We start from the raw sequence: 20,181 nt of genomic DNA on the forward strand, positions 1-20,181 counted from the left end.
CAAATCAGTTGAACCACACCATTTAATAACTTCATATATATGCATTATTATTATATAAAAAAGGTTGGGTTAGTATGGCCCTAGTGGCGTGAAGTGGCCATAAATACCAAGCTACACGTGAACACAATAATCCAATCTTATGTAGCATTATAATTGCCATCAAACATTATTCTAAACATTTTGTTACATAAAGCTCCCACATGCCATTTGATTCTTCATAGAGTCTTAACTCAATTCCTTCATTTCCTCTATCCATTCATCATGCCATGCTATTATTATTATTATCAGTATCATTATTCTTTTCTTAATCGTTTTTTTTTTAAATTTAATTTAAGTTCAAACGGGTTGGTTGGCTGATCCGATCAAGTCACCTTGTGCACCCACTGATTTATTTATTTATTGTTTTTTATTCATCTGATTTTTAAGAGTGAGGGGCTCTAAGATAATTTTAATTAAAATATTAAATTTGTTTAATATAAAAATTTAAATTCAAAACCACTTGTTTTAACAATCTCAACATCTGTTATTTAAATGAGTTTTTAGTATTATCACGAGTATATATATACACATATAATTTTATTATTTAATTTAAAATATCCAAAATCTCTAATAAATTATTATTTAATATTATTTACAATTAAAACTAAATATATATTATTATTAATAACATATGTTAATAATCAACAAACCTATTCTAATGATATAAATTTAATTTTTTTTTAAACAAATAATTTTGAGTTTTAATTTTAATAATTATTATTTTTTATAAAAGCAACAACCAGCTATATCTATCTCTCAGCAATTCACTTAAAACTAAAAAATTAAAATAAAATTAAGAATATTATACATATAATTTGAATAATTAATTAGTTAGAAAAAGAAGCCTTATCATCCTCAAAACTGTACTGTATCAAATCCGAACTCCCCCAAAATAAAAAAATAAAAAAATAAAAAAATAAAACAAAATAAAATAATCTCAAAGCGGTTGACCCGAGTCAGATGAGTTGAGTGACTCATACCGAGTCACGTGGGGTCCACTCAAAAAGAGAAAGAGAAAGAGAGAGAGAGAGATAAGTGGGGCCCACCTATCTCTTGGTCACACTCCCCGAGTCCCCACCATTCCCCTCTTCTCTTCTCTTGTCTCTCATCGTCGTCGTTCGCAAGCGTGCTCATCTCTGCCCTCTCATGTCTCTCTCTCCAGCTCCTGCCCCTCTTCTTCCTCTTTCCCAATGCTGAGTCCCTTCTTCTCCTCCCCTTTCTCCTCCTTCTCCTCTTCTCCACCGTTCGCCATCGTAGCCTTGGTAACTTTTCTTTTCTATCTCTTCTACAGACTCTCTTGTTTCTTTCTAGATCCGCGCGATCGCGGGGGGTCTTTTGATCTGCTTTTGTTTTCGGACAATTCTTTGGGTTTTTGACTTTCTTTTGTTTGGTGTTATGGTGGTCTGATTGGGAGTGATGTCGGTTTCTCTGGTTCTGTGTTTTTTTCCTTGAGCTTTTCTTTTAATCTTTTGTTGTGGTGGATTGGTGTTTTTTGAGGTTTAGGGTTTCGTTTGTTGGAGGTTTTTTTAAAAAAAATTTTTTTGGGGGTTTTGATTTGCTGGTTCTTGGTTTTTTGAAGCAGAATTTGTGATGGCTTCGAGTGATGATTTTGCTTATCATGAGTGGGCGAGGAAGGGTGCTTCGCGTGTTGGTTCTCAATCTCAAGGTAACGGTTTTGCCTGCATATGCATAAAGATGCTTTTTTTTTAAAAAAAAATTTTAAATTTTAAATTTTGAGTTGATTTTCATTTGGATTGTTGTTTGGGACCTTTAGGTAGGATGGTTTGATGCCAGGATCTGTCTATGAATAGTTCACATTGATTCGGTTTAAATATTATTTGTGTTTTAGATGATGATCGAGCGTTTTGTAGCATGGTAGGATAGGCGGGGTGATCTCAAAACTGCTTGGTGTTCAGTGATCTAGAAAACTTTATGTATCTCATGGTGGTTTTCGGATGGTCTCTTTGCTTTCTTTGTTGATGGACATTATGTTTTACATGTTTGTTTGAGGTGTGCTTTAAAGTAACTATTTTAGCAAATTCACATTGCTTGGTTACTTGTTGATTAGTGTCTTGAACAACTCATATTGCTAATAACCTTTTTGTTCCTTATTGCAATGTTGCTAACAATACAAGACTTTTCATTGTGGATTTTAGTGAGTAGGAGATACTTTGAGTATTTTACCAGTATAAGATTTATGTACGCCATGGAATTTAAGGAAAAGGTCATGATTAGCTGATCATGTGAAACATTTCATGCTTAGAGGACTATTATTTAAAATTCTGATGATTAAATTTTCACAATATTTATAATATTGAATTTTGATGTCAACATTTTTTCTTGTTGCTTTGAACATATTCTTCTCAAGCAATTCTTGTTCTCAATGTTAATGGTTCCCAGAAAGTCTTGAACTGATTATGACAATGCTTACAGTCTATGACAAATCCCGAAAGGATACTTTTCAGATTCTTAATTTGGCACTAGTTTTATGTATGTATGTATGTATGTATATAATCTATCCTCTGATGAAGAAATAAGATATTAAAAGCTTTTGAGGAAATTTTGGGGGTCCCGTATCAGTTAAGCGATAGCCTTTTGTGAGAAAAAGGGCAGTTTTATATCTGGCAGTGTTCATTTGTTTATGTACTTTATCGCTCCCTGAGTTGTGGATAACAGTGGATTGCATTATATTATAATGAATGATTAAATATGTCTAAGCTTCCACACAATTGACACCAGGTTAGATACTTTCTGGAAAGGAGATCTTAGTGCTAGATTTAACCTAATGTTTCCACTGTACCTGAATGCTACCTTCACATTGAATCCAGGATTATTTCCCTATATAATACTATATGTGATTTAGTATATGCCTTTCGTCATCCTGAGTTACATGTCTACCACTAGGAGACACTAATGTTTCTTGCTAAACTTTGCTCCAGTTGAATGATTGTTGCAGCCATAAACACAGAGCTTTATGCTTATTAATGTTGCTTTTACCTGAAATACTTGTGCTCTTAGAATTTGTAATTTTCTGACAGGTGGATCCCCTGACTGTGCATCAGCAGGCTCTGGGCCTAAAAGGTCTAGTGTGTCATCAGTCCGGGCACGAGGATCATCATCTTCTGCCAGGAAGGAGTTCCTTCGGAAATTTATTGATAGTGAAATCTTGACAGAAAATTTAGAGGATTGGTTTTCAGGCTCATGTGAAGAGTCAGCATTCCAGAAGCCTGTCTTTGATGTTCCTTTTGAGTTGACAGCCCTTCAAAATTTTGATTATGCTCTTGAAGATGTTTCTTTTCAACAGTTGATACGGATGCCAAATGCTTTATATGCATCAACATCTGATGCTGTTGAAGCGACTGCACATCTTGCTATTGAAGACTTCCTACATGCTAGTGTGAAAGGCTTGTGGGAGACATTTTGGGGCCAAGATGTGCCTATGCCATTTTCAGTTGCATGTATACACAGCACAAGCTCCAAATTCTATCCAGCTGAGAGGGCAATTGCCGGTGGGAAACTAGAAGGTCTTTGTGCAACCGCTGTAATGTTGAAAAATAATAGGCATGCATATGGTAGATGGGACCAGATTCTGATATTAGCTTTATTGAGGCCTGACATAGGGACTATTTCTATGCAGAGTGACCAGCAGCCCTCAAACTCTGTCCTTGGGGAAGCATTGTTCTTTGCTCTCCGTGTTCTATTGTCACGAAGCCTCAGCAGATCAACAACTATTGCTCAGAACTCAACTTGTGTGTTTGTGCTTCTTGTTGACTCACAATATGGTGGGGTGGTGGAGGTTGATGGTGATGTGAACAGGTTGGACTTTGATATTAGTAATGTTTATGAATGTGCAGCTGAATGGATAAAGACTCATGCGAAAATCACTGTTTCTCCCATTGATCGAATATGGAACAAATTGGGTAATGCCAACTGGGGAGATATCGGAACTCTGCAGGTCCTTTTAGCAATGTTCTACAGCATGGTTCAATTTTGTGGTATGCCAAAGTATTCACTTGAAGTTTTAGCTGCTGAACATAATACTCGGTTAAAAAATCGGAGAATAGAAAGGGAATTGGTAGAGACAATGCATGTGAATGGAAATGGCTTGTTTCCTTTCCAGCAACGTAGCGTTTCCCCTGAAATTGTTGAAGTGCAGGAGGTAGTCCAAGTTGAACCTGAGGAAACTCTGAAGCTGGAGATAGGGTCAGTTATATGGTTGGAAGACTCAAACTGGCAAAAAGGTTTTCAGATTAATGAAGTATTAATGGACAGTGAAGTTCCAGTCTACAGTGCTACTCCTGTAGAAGAACCCGGAAAGGATCTTCTGTTGTATGTTGGTTCCCGTCCTTCTCATTTGGAACCAGCATGGGAGGATATGAATTTATGGTACCAGGTCCAGAGGCAGACCAAGGTATTGTCTCTGATGAAACAGAGAGGCCTATCTAGCAAGTATCTACCACTGGTGGCAGCATCTGGTCGAATTATACATCCAGGTCAATGCAATAAACCAAGCTCTGGTGGTAACTGTGGGCATCCATGGTGTGGTACTCCTATCCTAGTAACCTCCCCTATTGGTGAAACTTTATCCACTATGATAAAAAATGGCACATTTGGGCCTGAGGAAGCTCTCAAATGCTGCCATGACTGCCTATCAGCTCTCGCGACTGCATCCTCAGCAGGAATCAGACATGGTGACATCCGTCCAGAGAATGTGATCTATGTGAAAACTGGTGTGAAGCGTCCTTTCTTTGTACTCATCGGATGGGGTCATGCTGTTCTGGAGGATAGAGATCGGCCATCAATGAATTTATTCTTTTCCTCAACTTATGCTCTTCAGGAAGGAAAATTGTGCGCAGCATCAGATGCTGAGAGCCTGATCTATTTGCTCTACTTTTCATCTGGTGGCGTTTTCCCTGATCTGGATTCGGTCGAAGGGGCACTACAATGGAGGGAGAAATCATGGTCAAGAAGAGTTATTCAGCAGAAGCTTGGGGATGTATCTGCTGTGCTGAAAGCCTTTGCTGATTATGTGGACAGTCTATGCGGCACGCCATATCCAATGGACTATGAGATTTGGTTGAGAAGACTTAAAAGGACAATTAATGAAGATGACCATGGAAAGGAGATTGCTTCTTCTAGTTAAGATTTATTTGAAATTATTATTGGCACAAGTGTTGGTCATTTGCAATGTGACCTTTCCGGAGGTTATGATTTTGAAGTTTTGAGTTTTGCATTTTGATGATCTGTTGCATATATGGAGCTATGAAGATTCCCCAACTTGTGGTAAGTTTTCATCCATGACCAGAGATGGTTCCACAATTTGATTTATTTGGCAGATGTATGAACTGAATTGGGTTGAATTTACAGAGTTTGCTCGCGAGGGTTCTTTGCCGGTAGCTTGATTGCGAAGTTCAGTTATCTTCTTCTGATATTGGCTCACAGTGCTCGCCAAGAACATCAAAAAAACCTTCTGGAATTTGGCTTTCTTCTTTGAGGATTACATAATTTATTATTTTTATTTTTTTGTGATCAATTCTATGTTATTAGCTTTTTGGTTTTTCTTGGGTTGATGGTTATGGGTGCTCTGATTATGTGGATACCTCCTGTTGTGTGATTCTTTTGGAAATGGAGTTCTCCATTATTCAACAGGTGTTATCTTCAGTATCAGCTGCAGGTGTATTTCTGTAAATGTTTTATCTTGTTTAGATTTCCAGCCTTTGACATGGTTCATTTCAAGTTAATAGATGCATTTTGCCTGATTGGCCTTTCTTATTTGTCTCTAATATTTCCAACTCAAGTTGATATTTATAAAGTATAATTAAGCTGTGTTACCTTACCTTTGAATCTAAATATACTCATCATTTTTTTTTTTTTAATTTTGCGAAGATGAGCAGTTATCTGTCTGCACAACCCTCAATTTGAGAAAGACAAATGTGTGCACAACCCTCAATGGAGTAAAGTAAGAGTGAGATCTGCGCATACATGAGTGTTGAGATCACCTATATACAATTATTACTCACACTTTCAAAAATGTATTTTCACCGTTTGTGAAAAATTCTAATGGGGACTTGACTACAAATAAACCACTTGGTCGTTAATGATATACTCTTCATTTACACAGGCAAAATAATCACGTGGAATCATAGATAACCCTCATTCTCAGTAACCCAAATATTTCAAACAATATCATGACACAAATAAAAATGAAACCATCCATATTAATCCAAATATTTCAAACAATATCATGACACAAATAAAAATGAAACCATAGCAAAAATCAATGTAGTTATCCTTCTCTATTTTAAAAAAAAACACATCTTTCATCAACTGGTTATGAATTATGCCAATAAATTTTTTATTTATTAATGTTGAGTCTTTCTTGTAGGGTGTCCGTATTCTTCTAAAGAGGCGGGTTTGAACTTCATGCGTGCACATGAGGAATTAATTCCATGATTGTACATGTCTTTACAGTGTGGTTTGTCCAAAAATTTTTTTAAAATTTTCAAATTAGATATTATACTAAAATGAAAAGCATCCTAAAACAAGGTGATCAATTTTAAAAAAATCAAATACTCATTTGCAAGAATTCTATATCATTCACTAATTTTTAAAAAATAAAATAAATTAATATAAATCATAATAAATCCCATATAATTATCCATTATAAAAAAAATTAATAAACAAAGAATAATAAGAAAAACAAAAGGAATTACTCAGTTTGCCTAGATGCTTGTTTGCCGTGTTGGATTCGAAAGTTTGTTCTTAAGCATTGTGCCTTTTAATTTTAAATTTTAAAATTTTAATTTTTAAGAATAAATAAATCAGATCACTTTTTTGAAGCTAGAATTTAGAAAATAACTCGGTATATTTATTCAAAAAAAAAAAAAAAAAAATAACTCGGTATTCTTACAAGAGATCCTCCCTATATTAATTAATAGAGAATATCATAATATTAGTGGATGAAGTATAGAAAGATAAAACCACGTAGTGTCAAAAAATGGTAAATCTTTTCTTTGCCTCTGAGGGCCGGGTTGGAAAAAGGGTCAATTAATTCTCTCTCAAAACATTGGTTGAGGTAATATATAGCTCATCCATTTTATAAAAATATATAACACAAAACCTATTGAAAATCACAAAGATGAAGAAATGTTACAGTAGATAACTTTCCCATCAAACAAAATCAAAAAAATTCTCAACAATATATATCGATTAGTGATGTATAAATATGTAGTTAATTTATGATATGATAATGTAGCCGATGAACATGTGTTTGGTTTATGATGGAACATCCATTACTCTATTCTATTTTGAGAAATATGAATCTTTAGGCAAAAGAAGATTTATTATTATTATTATTATTATTATTATTATTATTATTTTTGATGAAAGGCTTAATTTTGATTTAAGAGATTTTTTAATTAAAAAAATACATAAATAATAAAGATAGAGATAAAGAAGAGGAAATTATTATGAAATTGATAGGTGAAGAATAATTATGAAAACACCAACACCTGAGGTTCATTGGGGAATTGACATGAAAATGATATAATCTATTGGTTACAAACGTGTTTATTTTAACATCTAAAAAAACATATTATTTTAGATTTATAACTCACTGAACTTTTAAGAATGACAATTTTAAATTAATCTAGAGTGAAACACCAAAAGCTCAATAAAAAACAGATGTTTTTTAATAAAATTTTTAAATATATATATAATTTAGTAAGTAATTTAAGTTTATATCATTCAGACCTAACATTTGTTAACAAATTCTAATAAAATTGTGATTTATTTATTTTTATTTAAAAAAATAGTCAATAAAGCAAACTTTTATGATGCAGAGAAATTAAAGGATGTTTTTTATAAGTACAATATAATTTGATTCACCATTTCTCAGAATGCAAGTACTGAAGTACATACCCTTTATGTAACATTGTCATTTATGTACATTGCCATTTATGTAGTAAGTACAATGCCAGTTATGGCAGCAGCCATAAAAAGCAAACAATGCAAGTATAGCTATATATATATATATATATATATGTAGCATGTCCCAATAAAACACACCAACAATAATAACAACAACAACAACAAAAAAACAAAGATAAGAATTCATAAATATAGCTGAAGATCAAGGCTCAACCTGGGAGTTGGAATAGCAACAAGAGGCTCAGCCTTCTTCAAAACAATCCCAAACTTCTCAGCAAGATCAAGCTTATAACCAGATGGAAGCTCCCAATCAAAACCATGCAATAAAGTAGCCAAAGCATAGCCAACCATCCTCTCAGCCATGGAAATCCCAGCACAAATCCTTCTCCCAGAACCAAAAGGCAAGTAACTAAAATCATTCCCACTGTAATCCCACTTACCCTTATCCAAACCCAAGAACCTCTCTGGATTTAACTCCAATGGATTTTCCCAAAGACAAGGGTCCCTATGAATAGCCCAAACATTGACAAAGACTCTGCTACCTTGAGGTACATAGAAGCCAGCAATGGTGGAGGGTGAGCTGGGGCAGTGAGGGATAAGGAGTGGAAGTGCTGGGTGAAGACGTAGTACTTCTTTGATTATTGCTCCTAAGTAAGGTAGTTTAGAGATGTGGGACTCTTCAACAATGGTGTCCTTGCCTACCACTTTGTCAAGCTCTTCTTGTGCTCTTCTCATGATCTCTGGCTTCTTCATCATCTCCGCCATTGCCCATTCTACTGTGTTTGATGCTGTTTCCGTTCCACCCACCACCATATCCTGTTCATAAAACACACATCTTGTCTGATAATATAATATAAATATATATATATATATATATAGAAAGAGAGAGAGACTATATAGTGCATGCATGTAAGTTGGAGCAAGAGGATCGGATTACTCACAGCTAGAGTTGCAAACTGGGCCGTGTCTGGCCTAACACGGACAGCTACCCAGACCAGGCTGGCACGGCACATATCTCTGGGCCGTGCCAGGCCACAGGTTGGTGGCCCGCGGGACGGCACGGCCCGCGGCCCGCCTGGGCTGGCTCAAGCACGCGGGCCAGCCCAACACGGCCCGCCACTAGCCGTTGCGGGCCAGCCTGGCACGGCCCACCATTTTTTTTTATTATTTATTTCTCCAACTATTTAAGTACAAGAAAATGACATTTATAACCCCTCTAAGTTCTAACAACTATAAAACGGCTAGTTTTTAAGGCTATTTTAGACTTTGAAATATAATTAATTTTTTACCCCTTTTAACAACAATAAACGGCTAGTTTACAAGGGTATTTTGGAAATTAGAAAAATTTAAAAAACCTATATCTATTTGTAATTTATTTTTAATTTATCTCTATTTTTTCTATGTAATTTTCTATTCATGTAAATTTAAATTTTTTTGCATATTTTTTAATTATTTTTTCTATAGTCTTTATGTGTTGTATATTTTTTACAATCAAGAAACTTATATTTTATGATATTTAGATTTTTTTTTAAAAAATTTCCTTAATTTTTAGTATTTTTTAAGTATTTTTTTTACAATTTTTACAATATTTTTAAAGAATTTACAAATTTTATATTTTAAATTAATTTTTTAAAAAAAAAGAGCCGCACTACCCAGCTGGCCTGGGCCGACCCCCTTGTACGGTGGGCCGTGCTGGGCCGGGTCGACCCATCTTGCACCTCTACTTATAGCCTCAGACGACCGATGGGATGTTTGTCCCTAACATGTTTGGTTCTTCAACTAGTCAAATTCCTGACTTTTTACAGTTTATATTGTGAAAAAAAAAAATTATTTTATAGAAGTTAAAATTAGAGTTTAGATTGATGAATGCTCACATAAAAGGGACATCCATAGAATCTTTATTAGATTGAAATCCAACGGCTAACATTGGTGAACAATAAATGCTATACTAATATATATATACAGTAATTACTGTTTAAAATAGTATAATAAAGAGTAATACTATTCATCAATGTCGGTTATTGGATCGTGATCCAACGACTGATAATTATATGTCCATAGATTTTTTTTATCTATATATGGGTGTCTATAGAGGATGTAAATTCATATATATATATAGAGAGAGGACATCCATAGATAAAAAATTTATAAATGTCCAATTATCAGCCGTTGGATGATGATCCAACAGTTGACATTGATGAACAATATTAATGTTTATTATACTATTCTAAATAATAATTACTGTGATGATTACTGTTTATCAATGTTAGTCATTGGATTCAGATCCAAAACCTGATAATAGACATTCATAAATTTTTTATCCATGAACTTCCGTAGATGAATCTAAATCCAAAAGTTAATGATGAATATTTATAGATTTTAAATCTATAAACCTCCGCATCGAAATGATCCTCCTTTGTGTGTGTGTGTGTGTATAAACATTCATGGTGCACAAAACTTTTCTAGGGTTTTTTTAATTAGAGTGGGTGCATGTGAGTGTGCATGAGAGAGAGGAAAAGAGAGAGAGAGAGAGAGAGAGCTAACCATGAGAAGAGCTTTGACATGAGTCATGGTGAAAGGAGTAGTACTACTCTTAGCATCATCAGCTGCCCTCCTTCTCCAACCTCAACATGAAATCCAAGAAATCCTTGTCTCCTCCTCCTTCTTGATCTCCTTCCTTCTTCTTCTGATCTATAATCCTCTTGAATATTCCATCAAATCTTTGCAAATACTTCTTCATCTTCCTCTCAATCCCTTGCAAATCCATCCATCTTAATCTCTGAAAGAAATCCGATAAATTTGGTTGCCCTAAAAGCTCAGTGATCTCCGACACCACCTCCCTGAACTCCTTTCCGACGGCGCTCCTCCCTTCCTCCCCTTCCACAGTCCCTCCCCACAGTGTGCTTGTTATCACGTTCATCACCGTCAAGAACATCTGAGCTCCGACATCCACCGCCTTGCCGGAACTATTCTTGAGATCCACCACCATCGCCCGCATCTCTCGCCGGCGGAGCTTATAGACGCCGTCGAGGCTAGCCTTGCTGAGCATCTCACGCACGCACACCTTCCGGAGCATCCGCCACGTTGGGCCGTTTGGTGACCAGGCGATGTCTGACGCGCCGTAAGCGATGACGTGCGCCACCGCCGGCACGTCGCGGTTTGCGAAGATCGCGTCGTTGTCTTGGAGCACCTCCTTGGCGATCGCCGGTGAGGAGATGACGATGCCGAGCTTGGTTCCGAGCTTGATGCTGAACATAGGGCCGTAGGTCTTGGCTAACGAGGCGAAGTAGGTGTGGAGATCGGGGTCGAGGGAGAAGAGGCTGCCGACGAGGGGGAAGCCTGTTGGTCCCGGAGGTAAGGGAGATGATCGCCGGCGCCATCGCCGGGAAACGACGGTGAAGAAGCAGAGCAGTGAGAGGAGGGTGATGATGGAGTAGAGGATAAGATCCATGGTGATTTCTTGGTGCCCAAGACTCACTCGCGTATTTAATGGTTTTTTTAATTCAATTAATGGACGGTGAGGATTTCTTTGATCTTGAGATATTCGAGATGCTTGGTTTTGTCTGATTTAATTCTTTGTACTGTTGTAGCCTTGTAGGTGATGACTTCGTTGTTTTTGTTTGATTTATAAATGTGTGTATATATATCGAGATTAATTAATGTGAGAATGATATATTTCATGGAAATAAATATAATAATTATATATATATATATATTTGTTTATTTATTCATGAGAGTTGGAGGTGCTGAATTAATAGTCCTGAATTAAAAAATTAATATTCCAGGTTTAGTTTTGGTGTTATCATCTAGGTAGTTAAAACCGGACCGACTCATTAAACCGAATAAAAATAAAATTCAAGGGTCAAGAGGTTCGATCGTGGTTGAAACTGGATTGAACTAAAATTTTAAAAATAAAAAAATATATAATATAATATATTAAATAATAATTTAAATTTTAAATTAAATACATAAAATATATGTAACAAAACCAATCTCACAACATTTATCTCATATTTAAAATTAAAGACTTAAAATTCATGAATATTAAATCAAATAAATTTCATAAAATGATTCGAACATTAAAATTAAAAGCACAAGGCAAAAAAACAAAGTTTTACTTTTTGGCTTTAAATTTTGGCTTTTAATTTTAATTAAAAAATAAAAAATAAAATAAAAACAGGTGGTTCAACATGTGAACCAGGCCCGGTTCATCCGGTTCACGGTTCAATCGCACTGTTCACACTATTTAACACTGGTTTTTAGCTGGACCGATTGTTTGGGTGAAAACCGGACCGTCTATATGACCGGGTATTATTCAACCCGGTCGAACCGTCCAGTTTAACACGGGTTCGACTACATAGGTCACCATCTCCTTTATACTTATAAAATAGTTTTGCTTAAATTTTTAACTCTCAAATTATAAAAAAATATTTAATAAGTTAAATTATAAGAGTATTTAGTTAAATTATTTTTAATAAAAATTTATTTCTAATTAATATTTCACGATGCTCCTTTGAACATCTGTAGTTATTTACTCCCTCCGTTTCTTTTTATTTGTCGTGATTAACCGCATAGCAATAAATTTAGTTATTTCACAAACTTTTATAAAAAGTTTGTTATCTTTTCAAAATTACCCCTAATTTATATTTTCATATTTCTCTCTCATATTTAATTTCAAGAAAAGAAATGAATAAGGTGTTAGGGCTAATTTTAGAAAAAAAATAAATGCTTTCTAAATATTAGAAAATGAAAGACGGATAAAAAGGAACGGAGGGAGTAATGTTTGGATTTCATCGTAGGTTTCTAATTTTATACTCCTTCCGTTCCTTTTTATCTGTCGTGAATAACCGAATCTCACATACAATAAAAGTTGATTATTTTACATAATTTAATAAAAAAATTAATTATCTTTCTCAAAATTAACCCATAATTTATATTTTCACAATTTTTTCTCATATTAAATTTCAAGAAGAGAATTGAAATTGAGTGTTAGGATAATTTTGGAAGAAAAAAATAATAAATCTTTCTTGATGTTTAAAAAACGATGATAAAAAAAGGACATTTGATATATGCATGATAAAAAAAGAACGGAGGGAATATTTTCTCTGTTTTTTTTACTTGTCACATTTTGGAGCTCCTCTATGTTTTTTTTAACTTGTCACATTAAAAAATTTATGCAACATTAAATAATTTTTTTCAAATTACTTTTTTAATGTACTTGCATGATTTTTCAATAAATCATAATCAACTAAACATTAAATTATTTATTCTACTACTGGAGTTTTAAATAATGATAATTTTTAAAAATAATTAAATTTTTTTATAAAATATAGATAATTAATTAATTTTTAATTAATTTTTGTTAAGAAAAGTATGTTATTTTCATTTATTAGTATCAAGACAATGTCATAAGATTTTCTTATAATGTAGCTGTCATACTACATTAGTACTTCTGATCTTACTGTATGTCCTTCGTATCACAAGATGACAATGAAATCTAAATTTTATTATTATTTTTTTACAAATTAACTACAAATATCTTTTTATTTTTTATTTTATTAAACTTAAAAGGTTTCAAACACGAATTCTCTTAAATACAAATAAAATAAAAAAACACCAAGCTATGTCTTGATTAACATTACTTTTTACTCAAGTTATTGGTTTCACAGTATTATTTTGACTTTACAGTGGGTTCTGCATTCAGGCTCTGCAAATTTACAGAAAACACCTTTATTTTTGCAAAATTTATTTATTTATTTATTTATTTGTGTTTTAACCCTATAATCCCATTTTTTTTTACCCACTGGACCCAAACTTTTGTTCTTTAACTTTTTATAAAATTTCATAATTTATGCAAATAAATCCCAAACTCTTCTCTTTTCCGCATATTTATAAATTTTACAAATAAAACAAGAAATTTCACAATTTTTTTCATCAATTTTGCAAACAAATTCAAACTTCCCACGTTTTCTACCAATTTAACAACTGAATCCTCAAGCAAAAGCAAAATAAAATAAAATAAAAAAAATCCAAAATTTCCTTTCTTTATACATTCATCATTTCACTTTATTTATTTATTTATTTATTTATGTTTACAATCAACCTTTGACATTCATATATAATATATATCTTTTTCTATATATATATATATATATATATATAAATGGCAGAGTGGAGTTGCAAGTTGCTTAGATATTAGACAAAAAGACAACATTGAGAATGACACACCCCAACTACAAGGCCATTTTACAAAGTCATTATGGGCCCCACACCCTTAGTCCAGTCCAGCTAAATAATTAAATGTGTTTTGACATTCACCTTACTCTTGATATTGAAATGTCTAACTGTTTTAAGTGTTGCCAATGCTAAAACCATTCTAATATAACAAACCAAAGAAATATTAGATAGCTTATTATTGTCTTCAAATTCAACCTTTTTTGCATCAATCCACAAATCAAAGTTTTATTAATGAGTTCTAGCATCTCATTTGATTTTGATTGCCAAAAATATTAAAACAGTTTTAAATTTTTCCTTCGCATCTCTTTTCAAAACATGAGCCTCACGTTTAAAGAATTCTACTCCTCATCTATGACATATAATGATCAAAATTTTAATGAAGAAAATGACGAAGATAAGCCTACAACCTCTTGGCCCATTAATATTGGATCCCCGCGTAGATTATTATGTTTTATTAAGCAAGCGAATTCAAATTTCAACTTACACAAAATGAAAGTACATATGTGTAAAAATATTAACTCCACATCAAGTGTTGTTTTTATTAAAATAAACAAGTTCAAACCTCAACTCATGCAGAATGAGAGCATATATGTGTTAAGATATTAATTCTACATTTGTGCTATTGACACATAACTTATCACATTTGGTCAAAAATAAAAAATAAAAAATAAAAAAAATAAAAAAATAATTATATATATACACACATAATATTAATCTTACTTAATAGTCCCTCGAAACCTCTCCAAATGCCATTTGGACCTTGAAGATTGGTTAAAACAAAATAGTAAATAACTTAATAGTCCCTTAAACCCTCTCCAACCAGCATTTGGTCATTGGGGTTTGGTTTTTTAAACCCTAATTTCCTAGCAGCGGTGGAAGGAAATGGTGCGCTTTCATGGTGGAAGGGAAGAGCGTGTAGCGGAGAGTGAGCATGAGAGCTAGTTTGGATTTAAAGTGTATATGCAGATTGCTTTCACCCAAAAAGAAAAAAACAACGGTTTTTAATTTAAAAACTTATTTATTTAATAAAATAAGCATTTCATATATACACAAACACACACATATCAACTTAGAAGGATGCTAAAGCGGAGGGATCAGTATCACTGTAACAAGCAAATAAATCGGAAAATTTTAGAAAATTTCAAAGATTCAAGTGGAGATCAGGGCATGATCAATATAACAAATGAAAATATATGATGAAAGCTGAACTGATTTAGCACAAAATATACAGAAGAAAAAGGAATAATATATATATATATATATGTGCAACTCTCTTTAAGGTTTTACCTTCAGGGTGTGGTGGCCACTGCCACAAATCTTCCAACTCGCATTCCCAGCAAATCACATGCTCCACTTGAAGAATTCAGTTTCTTCAACATGGTAATGAGCACAGAATTAGCTGGTGACAGTGTAAGTGATCAATAATATGATATAAGAGACAAATAACGAGTTCGTTTACCTTATACATACATGTTTCTCAAGTTTATTGACTAGCTTTACACTCGAAAGGTAAGTTGTCCAACCAGGTATCATCCAACATAAGGGATGAAGCTTCAGACTCTGTAGGCCACTCGGAACAAACATCTACTTCATCAAAGTTAATGGGTTTGTTCTTCTTTTCCAAGTTCTGACTGATAGACTGTAGTCGGAGATTGCAATGTACAAAGACTAAATCACTGAGTTTTTCTAGTTCTAACTTGTTGCATTTCTTTGAATGAAGATGATCAAACATGTTCCAATTCCATTTGGACCAATATGAACTGCAAGGTTGGCTAAGAATCCGCATGGCAGCCCTCTGCAACACGGGAACTTCATAACCGTAGGCCGCCCACCAGTCGCCTAGAAGAAATATGTAGAAAATGAGGAAACAGAAATAAGTTAGCTAGATGAAAAGATCAAGAGCCGCGATAAAATAGAATTAGACCAGCTATTAGATTGGACAAGTACCGGGTGCATTCAATGTCCGTCCCATGATGGCGAATTCACTCCCGAGGGCACCCTGTGCATTTAAATACAATGGCTGCTCTTTTGTGAGTTCTACCCTCTCTTTCTCTTCAGGAAACATTTTCCACATGGCTGCATGGAAACCATTTCTCATACTCGCATCGAACTTGAAGTTTGGGTTATAGAAAATAGAGGGGTTTAAGAATGCTGCGGCAGTGTGTAAATGTGAATGATGTTGCATGTTCCACCTCCTCTCAATAATTTCCGAAACAGGCAGATACTTCTCTCCACAGCCCTTGTAGAACATCTTAATAGCCAGTTTTGCCCTTTCTACACCTTCATACACATATCCCATAGCCGGCATGTCACCATCAACAATCCTCAAAAGTTTTATGAGGGGCTCTGACACACCAACAACTTCACGGGCGGATCTCCAAAATCTTTCTGAAAACAACAATGACCTGATCTGTTGCGCATCAGACCTTCGGCTATAGATAGATGACAACCAATCCGCATGAGAAAACATGTGCTTTAAGTTGTCTTCTTGAACCACAATGGACCTCAAGGAAAGAAAATGAGTTACAAAACTATTGAGTTTAGGTCGCATCAATTCCATCCCTCCGTTAAATTTCCTCATCATATCCAACGCCCATGCATCACTGTAGATGAAATGCACTATGATCCCTGCCTCCGCCAGGACAGATTTAACCCATTCCTGCTTGTTGATATCTTCCAACATTTTCTCAATACAATAAGAAGCACATGGAGACCAAAATATCGAGGGGTACTTCTTTAATAGTAGCCCTCCCGCGCAAGCATAAGTCGTTGCGCTATCTGTTATGACTTGCACAACATTCTCGACACCCACCTCCATAATAACTGAGTCAAGCAACTCAAATAAATAATAAGCATCATCTGAGTGAGATGACACGTCTACTGATTTCAAGAACTGCGTCCCTTTTGGTGATGTGACAGAGAAAACTAAGATTGACTTCGACCTACCGTCTGACCAGCTGTCCAACAAAATAGTGCAGCCAGTCTCACGCCAATCATCCTGCACCCTTTTATGAGTATCGTATATTTCCCCTTTCACTTTGTTCAAAAGATTTGATCTCAGTTGATCAAAATTTGGAGCCTTGTAACCTACCCCACACTCTGCTATTGCACTTACCATAGCTTGATAATGAATTGATTTGGAAGCACTAAAAGGAACGGAATTATGAAAGAAAAAAAGAGCGATCTTCTTGTCAGCATCATCATGCTTTTTTTCAGGGATCATCTACTGCATGTTGATTACTCGGTGATTGGCGGGGCAGTAATAAGGACGGACAAGAGCTTCCCTGCTGGTCACTCGATGCAGCATTATTAGCTGCAAAACCACCACTGGCGGATGAACTATTCTGTTTATCATTTTGTACTACATCCATCTTCGGTTTCTTGGCAGCTTTTTGCTTTTTGGGAGTGCTGAGTACAGAATGAATCATTTCCCTCACATCATCCGGCACTTCAGTGCATGGGATTATGTCCTTGTTCTTGATTTTAGCCAAATGGAACTTCATTCTATAAACTCCTCCACTAAACTCACGGTGGCAATAGTTACATCTAACCTTCTGCCTCGTAGCATCAACCAAGACACAATGCTCCCAACAAGCATCCCTTCCTCTGACCATTATACTGTATCCAATATCATAGTTAAATACTTGAAGATTTGACTTTTCAACATAAGATGAGGGAATGGCATTAAATTTGAAAAGGGTTTTAATGGATAAATAAATCTAGTAATAACTATTCACTAGGCTTAAGGTTGATATAAAAGTGATGTTTAAAGAAGAGGAGAAATCTCCACATAGCTACAACAGAGGAAAACTGAGCTGGAAATGTAATTGAGATTAACTGCTTTGGCTGTGAACGCCAACAGTATGAACAATGAAGACAAATAGGACAAGTGAAAGACAATATGAAATTGCTCCCCCAAGCTTAGTTGCAAAACCTTACACTTTCCAATTTTTATCTTTTCAATTATCGTGAACACAAATGACAAGATACAAACGATTGCTCATATATTCTGGATACAGGGCATTAATAAATAATTAGATGCAAATGTTTAAACAGCATACATGCACTAGTATGAGACTAACAACATGCAAAATGAAAAACATACGCATGTAGCAAACACAATGTCGAGCATAATCATTTATTGTGGAAAAACTATCCAGGCCAGATACAAAACTCATATTATATGTTTATACTGATCAGCAACAACAAACTAACTGTTAGTCCCAACTATTTGAGATCGGCAACCTGAATCATTCCCTTCCACATTGCTCTATCAAGAGCCAAAAGGCCAGATAAACCAAGATCAAGCTATACAAGTGCACTTGTGTGAAAATCTTATTCTTTTGTGTCCTTTACAAAACTCTCACTATCCGCTTCTCTAACACAATCTACTCATAATTTAGCTTCAAAATCTTCATTTATGTTATAATTAAATTGGCATTTGTCACTCATTATCTCTCTAATCAAAGACAACATACAAAAATGGTAACAAAATGGTTATCACTCCTCCATCATGTATTCTACCAAAAAAACTGATGATGTAATGAAACTAGTAACCTAAGTGAAAATCCAAAAAACAAGAAAACCTAATCAACTAGCAATAGCAAATGCAGCATAAATAGGAACAAAAATCATGACCAAAATTCATTGCAGAAGATCAAACAATAGTTACATATAATGAAACTAAAAATAAGAAATGCAGCTCAAATGCAAGCTCTGAAAAAAGCTATGATACATCAAAATTCATTGCAGAAGAAGTTAGCTCAATGGATTAACAGACAATGAATCAAGAAATATAGAGAAAATTAGCTAAAAAGAAGATAAATAGCAAAGAAAATTACAAGATAAACAGGATTTTTTTATCTCAGTTTTGGGCATTTGGCCTGGAAAAACTCATTCTCTTTCTCTAGATCTAAAAGAGATTCATGGAGAAAAGGCGGGAAAGTATACCTGATTGGGAGGAGAAACGGCGATTAAATGACGGCGAGGAGAGCCGGGAATCGGAGCCGAGGAGAAGAGGAAAAACGAGGAAATCAAAAAACACGGCGATTAGATTAGGGCTACTCGGGGAACGGTTGGCGATGATTTTGGCTCCGCATAAGCAGCAGCCATTTTTGCAACAAAGCCCTTGTCTTTTTTTTATTTTTACTTTTTTTGTTAAGATGCCCCCTTGTTTACGGGACATATTGTTTTTTTTTTATTCTTGAAATATTTTTTTTTTTTTTTTCCGGCAGGAGTTTTCTTTGGAGGAATCGTGGGATTAGTCCACTGATAATTACCTGTGCTTATGATTTAGAGATCTCGAGTTTGAACCTTTCAAATTATAATTAACTTTCTGGGTCCCGTGAGAGTTTTATGTGAGAAATACCTCTCGTTCTCCCTTCCAGGATTACATGGGGGGTTTATCTCTTAGAAGTCAATCTAGCACCGTATCTAGTGCACCTCCGTATCCGTTTATCTTTTTTGTTTTATTCCTTGTCGACTTTATAAAAAAAAATTTTCTTTAGTCTTTTATACTTGTTTATTTAAAAATTTATAAAATATAAAATATTATTTTTTTCAAATCCACATTTTATATTTAATATACTTTTAAAAAGCTTCGAATATAATTTATTTAACTACATATTTTATAAAATATATTTTTAAATAATGATAATGTTGAAAAATTAATATAAGGTGCGGGTCGCGAGAGCGGTACCAAATCGAGGCAAACTCTGAATACTAGATATGACCCCAGAATAACAGGTCGACCAGTGAAACGATGGGGGATAAGTTTCATCGTCGAGAGGGAAACAACCCGGATCACCAGCTTTTATAAATTTTAGATTATTAACTAACTTTAATTATTATTATTGATTTATCTAACTGTATATTGACAATAATTTGTAATATCAAACATGAATAAGTTATACAGTAAAGAGTTAATATCACAATAAAATCTGTACTTTCACTTTATGTGAATTCACACTCATCTCT

General features: G+C 34.4%; 2 protein-coding genes and 1 pseudogene across 3 annotated transcripts; 1 reads left to right on the top strand and 2 right to left on the bottom strand.

The window, feature by feature from the left end:
• Positions 1–1,115: 1,115 nt before the first annotated feature.
• On the top strand, positions 1,116–5,597 carry LOC120272165. Of its 2 annotated transcripts, XR_005540168.1 has the most exons (4): positions 1,116–1,301; positions 1,622–1,705; positions 3,078–5,322; positions 5,407–5,597. XR_005540168.1 is itself a non-coding variant. In XM_039278926.1 (3 exons), the coding sequence occupies exons 2-3, from the start codon at positions 1,630–1,632 to the stop codon at positions 5,180–5,182; spliced, it is 2,181 nt and encodes a 726-aa protein (XP_039134860.1). In that variant the 5' UTR covers positions 1,116–1,301; positions 1,622–1,629; the 3' UTR covers positions 5,183–5,597. The 2 variants fall into 2 exon arrangements, 1 of the variants encoding a protein (XP_039134860.1); XM_039278926.1 differs by having other exon boundaries at positions 3,078–5,597.
• Positions 5,598–7,913: 2,316 nt separating this feature from the next.
• Positions 7,914–11,632, bottom strand: LOC120272403 (annotated as a pseudogene).
• A 3,692-nt stretch (positions 11,633–15,324) lies between these two features.
• On the bottom strand, positions 15,325–19,267 carry LOC120272680. Its single transcript, XM_039279555.1, is given in 5 exon segments — positions 15,325–15,575; positions 15,665–16,044; positions 16,153–17,423; positions 17,425–17,823; positions 19,156–19,267. Coding segments are annotated over 3 exon segments (2,022 nt in total). The 5' UTR covers positions 17,820–17,823; positions 19,156–19,267; the 3' UTR covers positions 15,325–15,575; positions 15,665–15,688.
• Positions 19,268–20,181: the final 914 nt, after the last annotated feature.

The sequence above is a fragment of the Dioscorea cayenensis genome, chromosome 11, assembly GCF_009730915.1.
Source record: "Dioscorea cayenensis subsp. rotundata cultivar TDr96_F1 chromosome 11, TDr96_F1_v2_PseudoChromosome.rev07_lg8_w22 25.fasta, whole genome shotgun sequence".
In the NCBI taxonomy this organism is placed as follows: domain Eukaryota; kingdom Viridiplantae; phylum Streptophyta; class Magnoliopsida; order Dioscoreales; family Dioscoreaceae; genus Dioscorea; species Dioscorea cayenensis.

Excerpts from the sequence above, each read along its gene's own strand:
- LOC120272165 (XM_039278926.1), top strand. The coding sequence starts at position 1,630 with ATGGCTTCGAGTGATGATTTTGCTTATCATGAGTGGGCGAGGAAGGGT. Across the intron at positions 1,706-3,077 it reads TGTTGGTTCTCAATCTCAAG|GTGGATCCCCTGACTGTGCA; the intron begins GTAACGGTTTTG and ends ATTTTCTGACAG.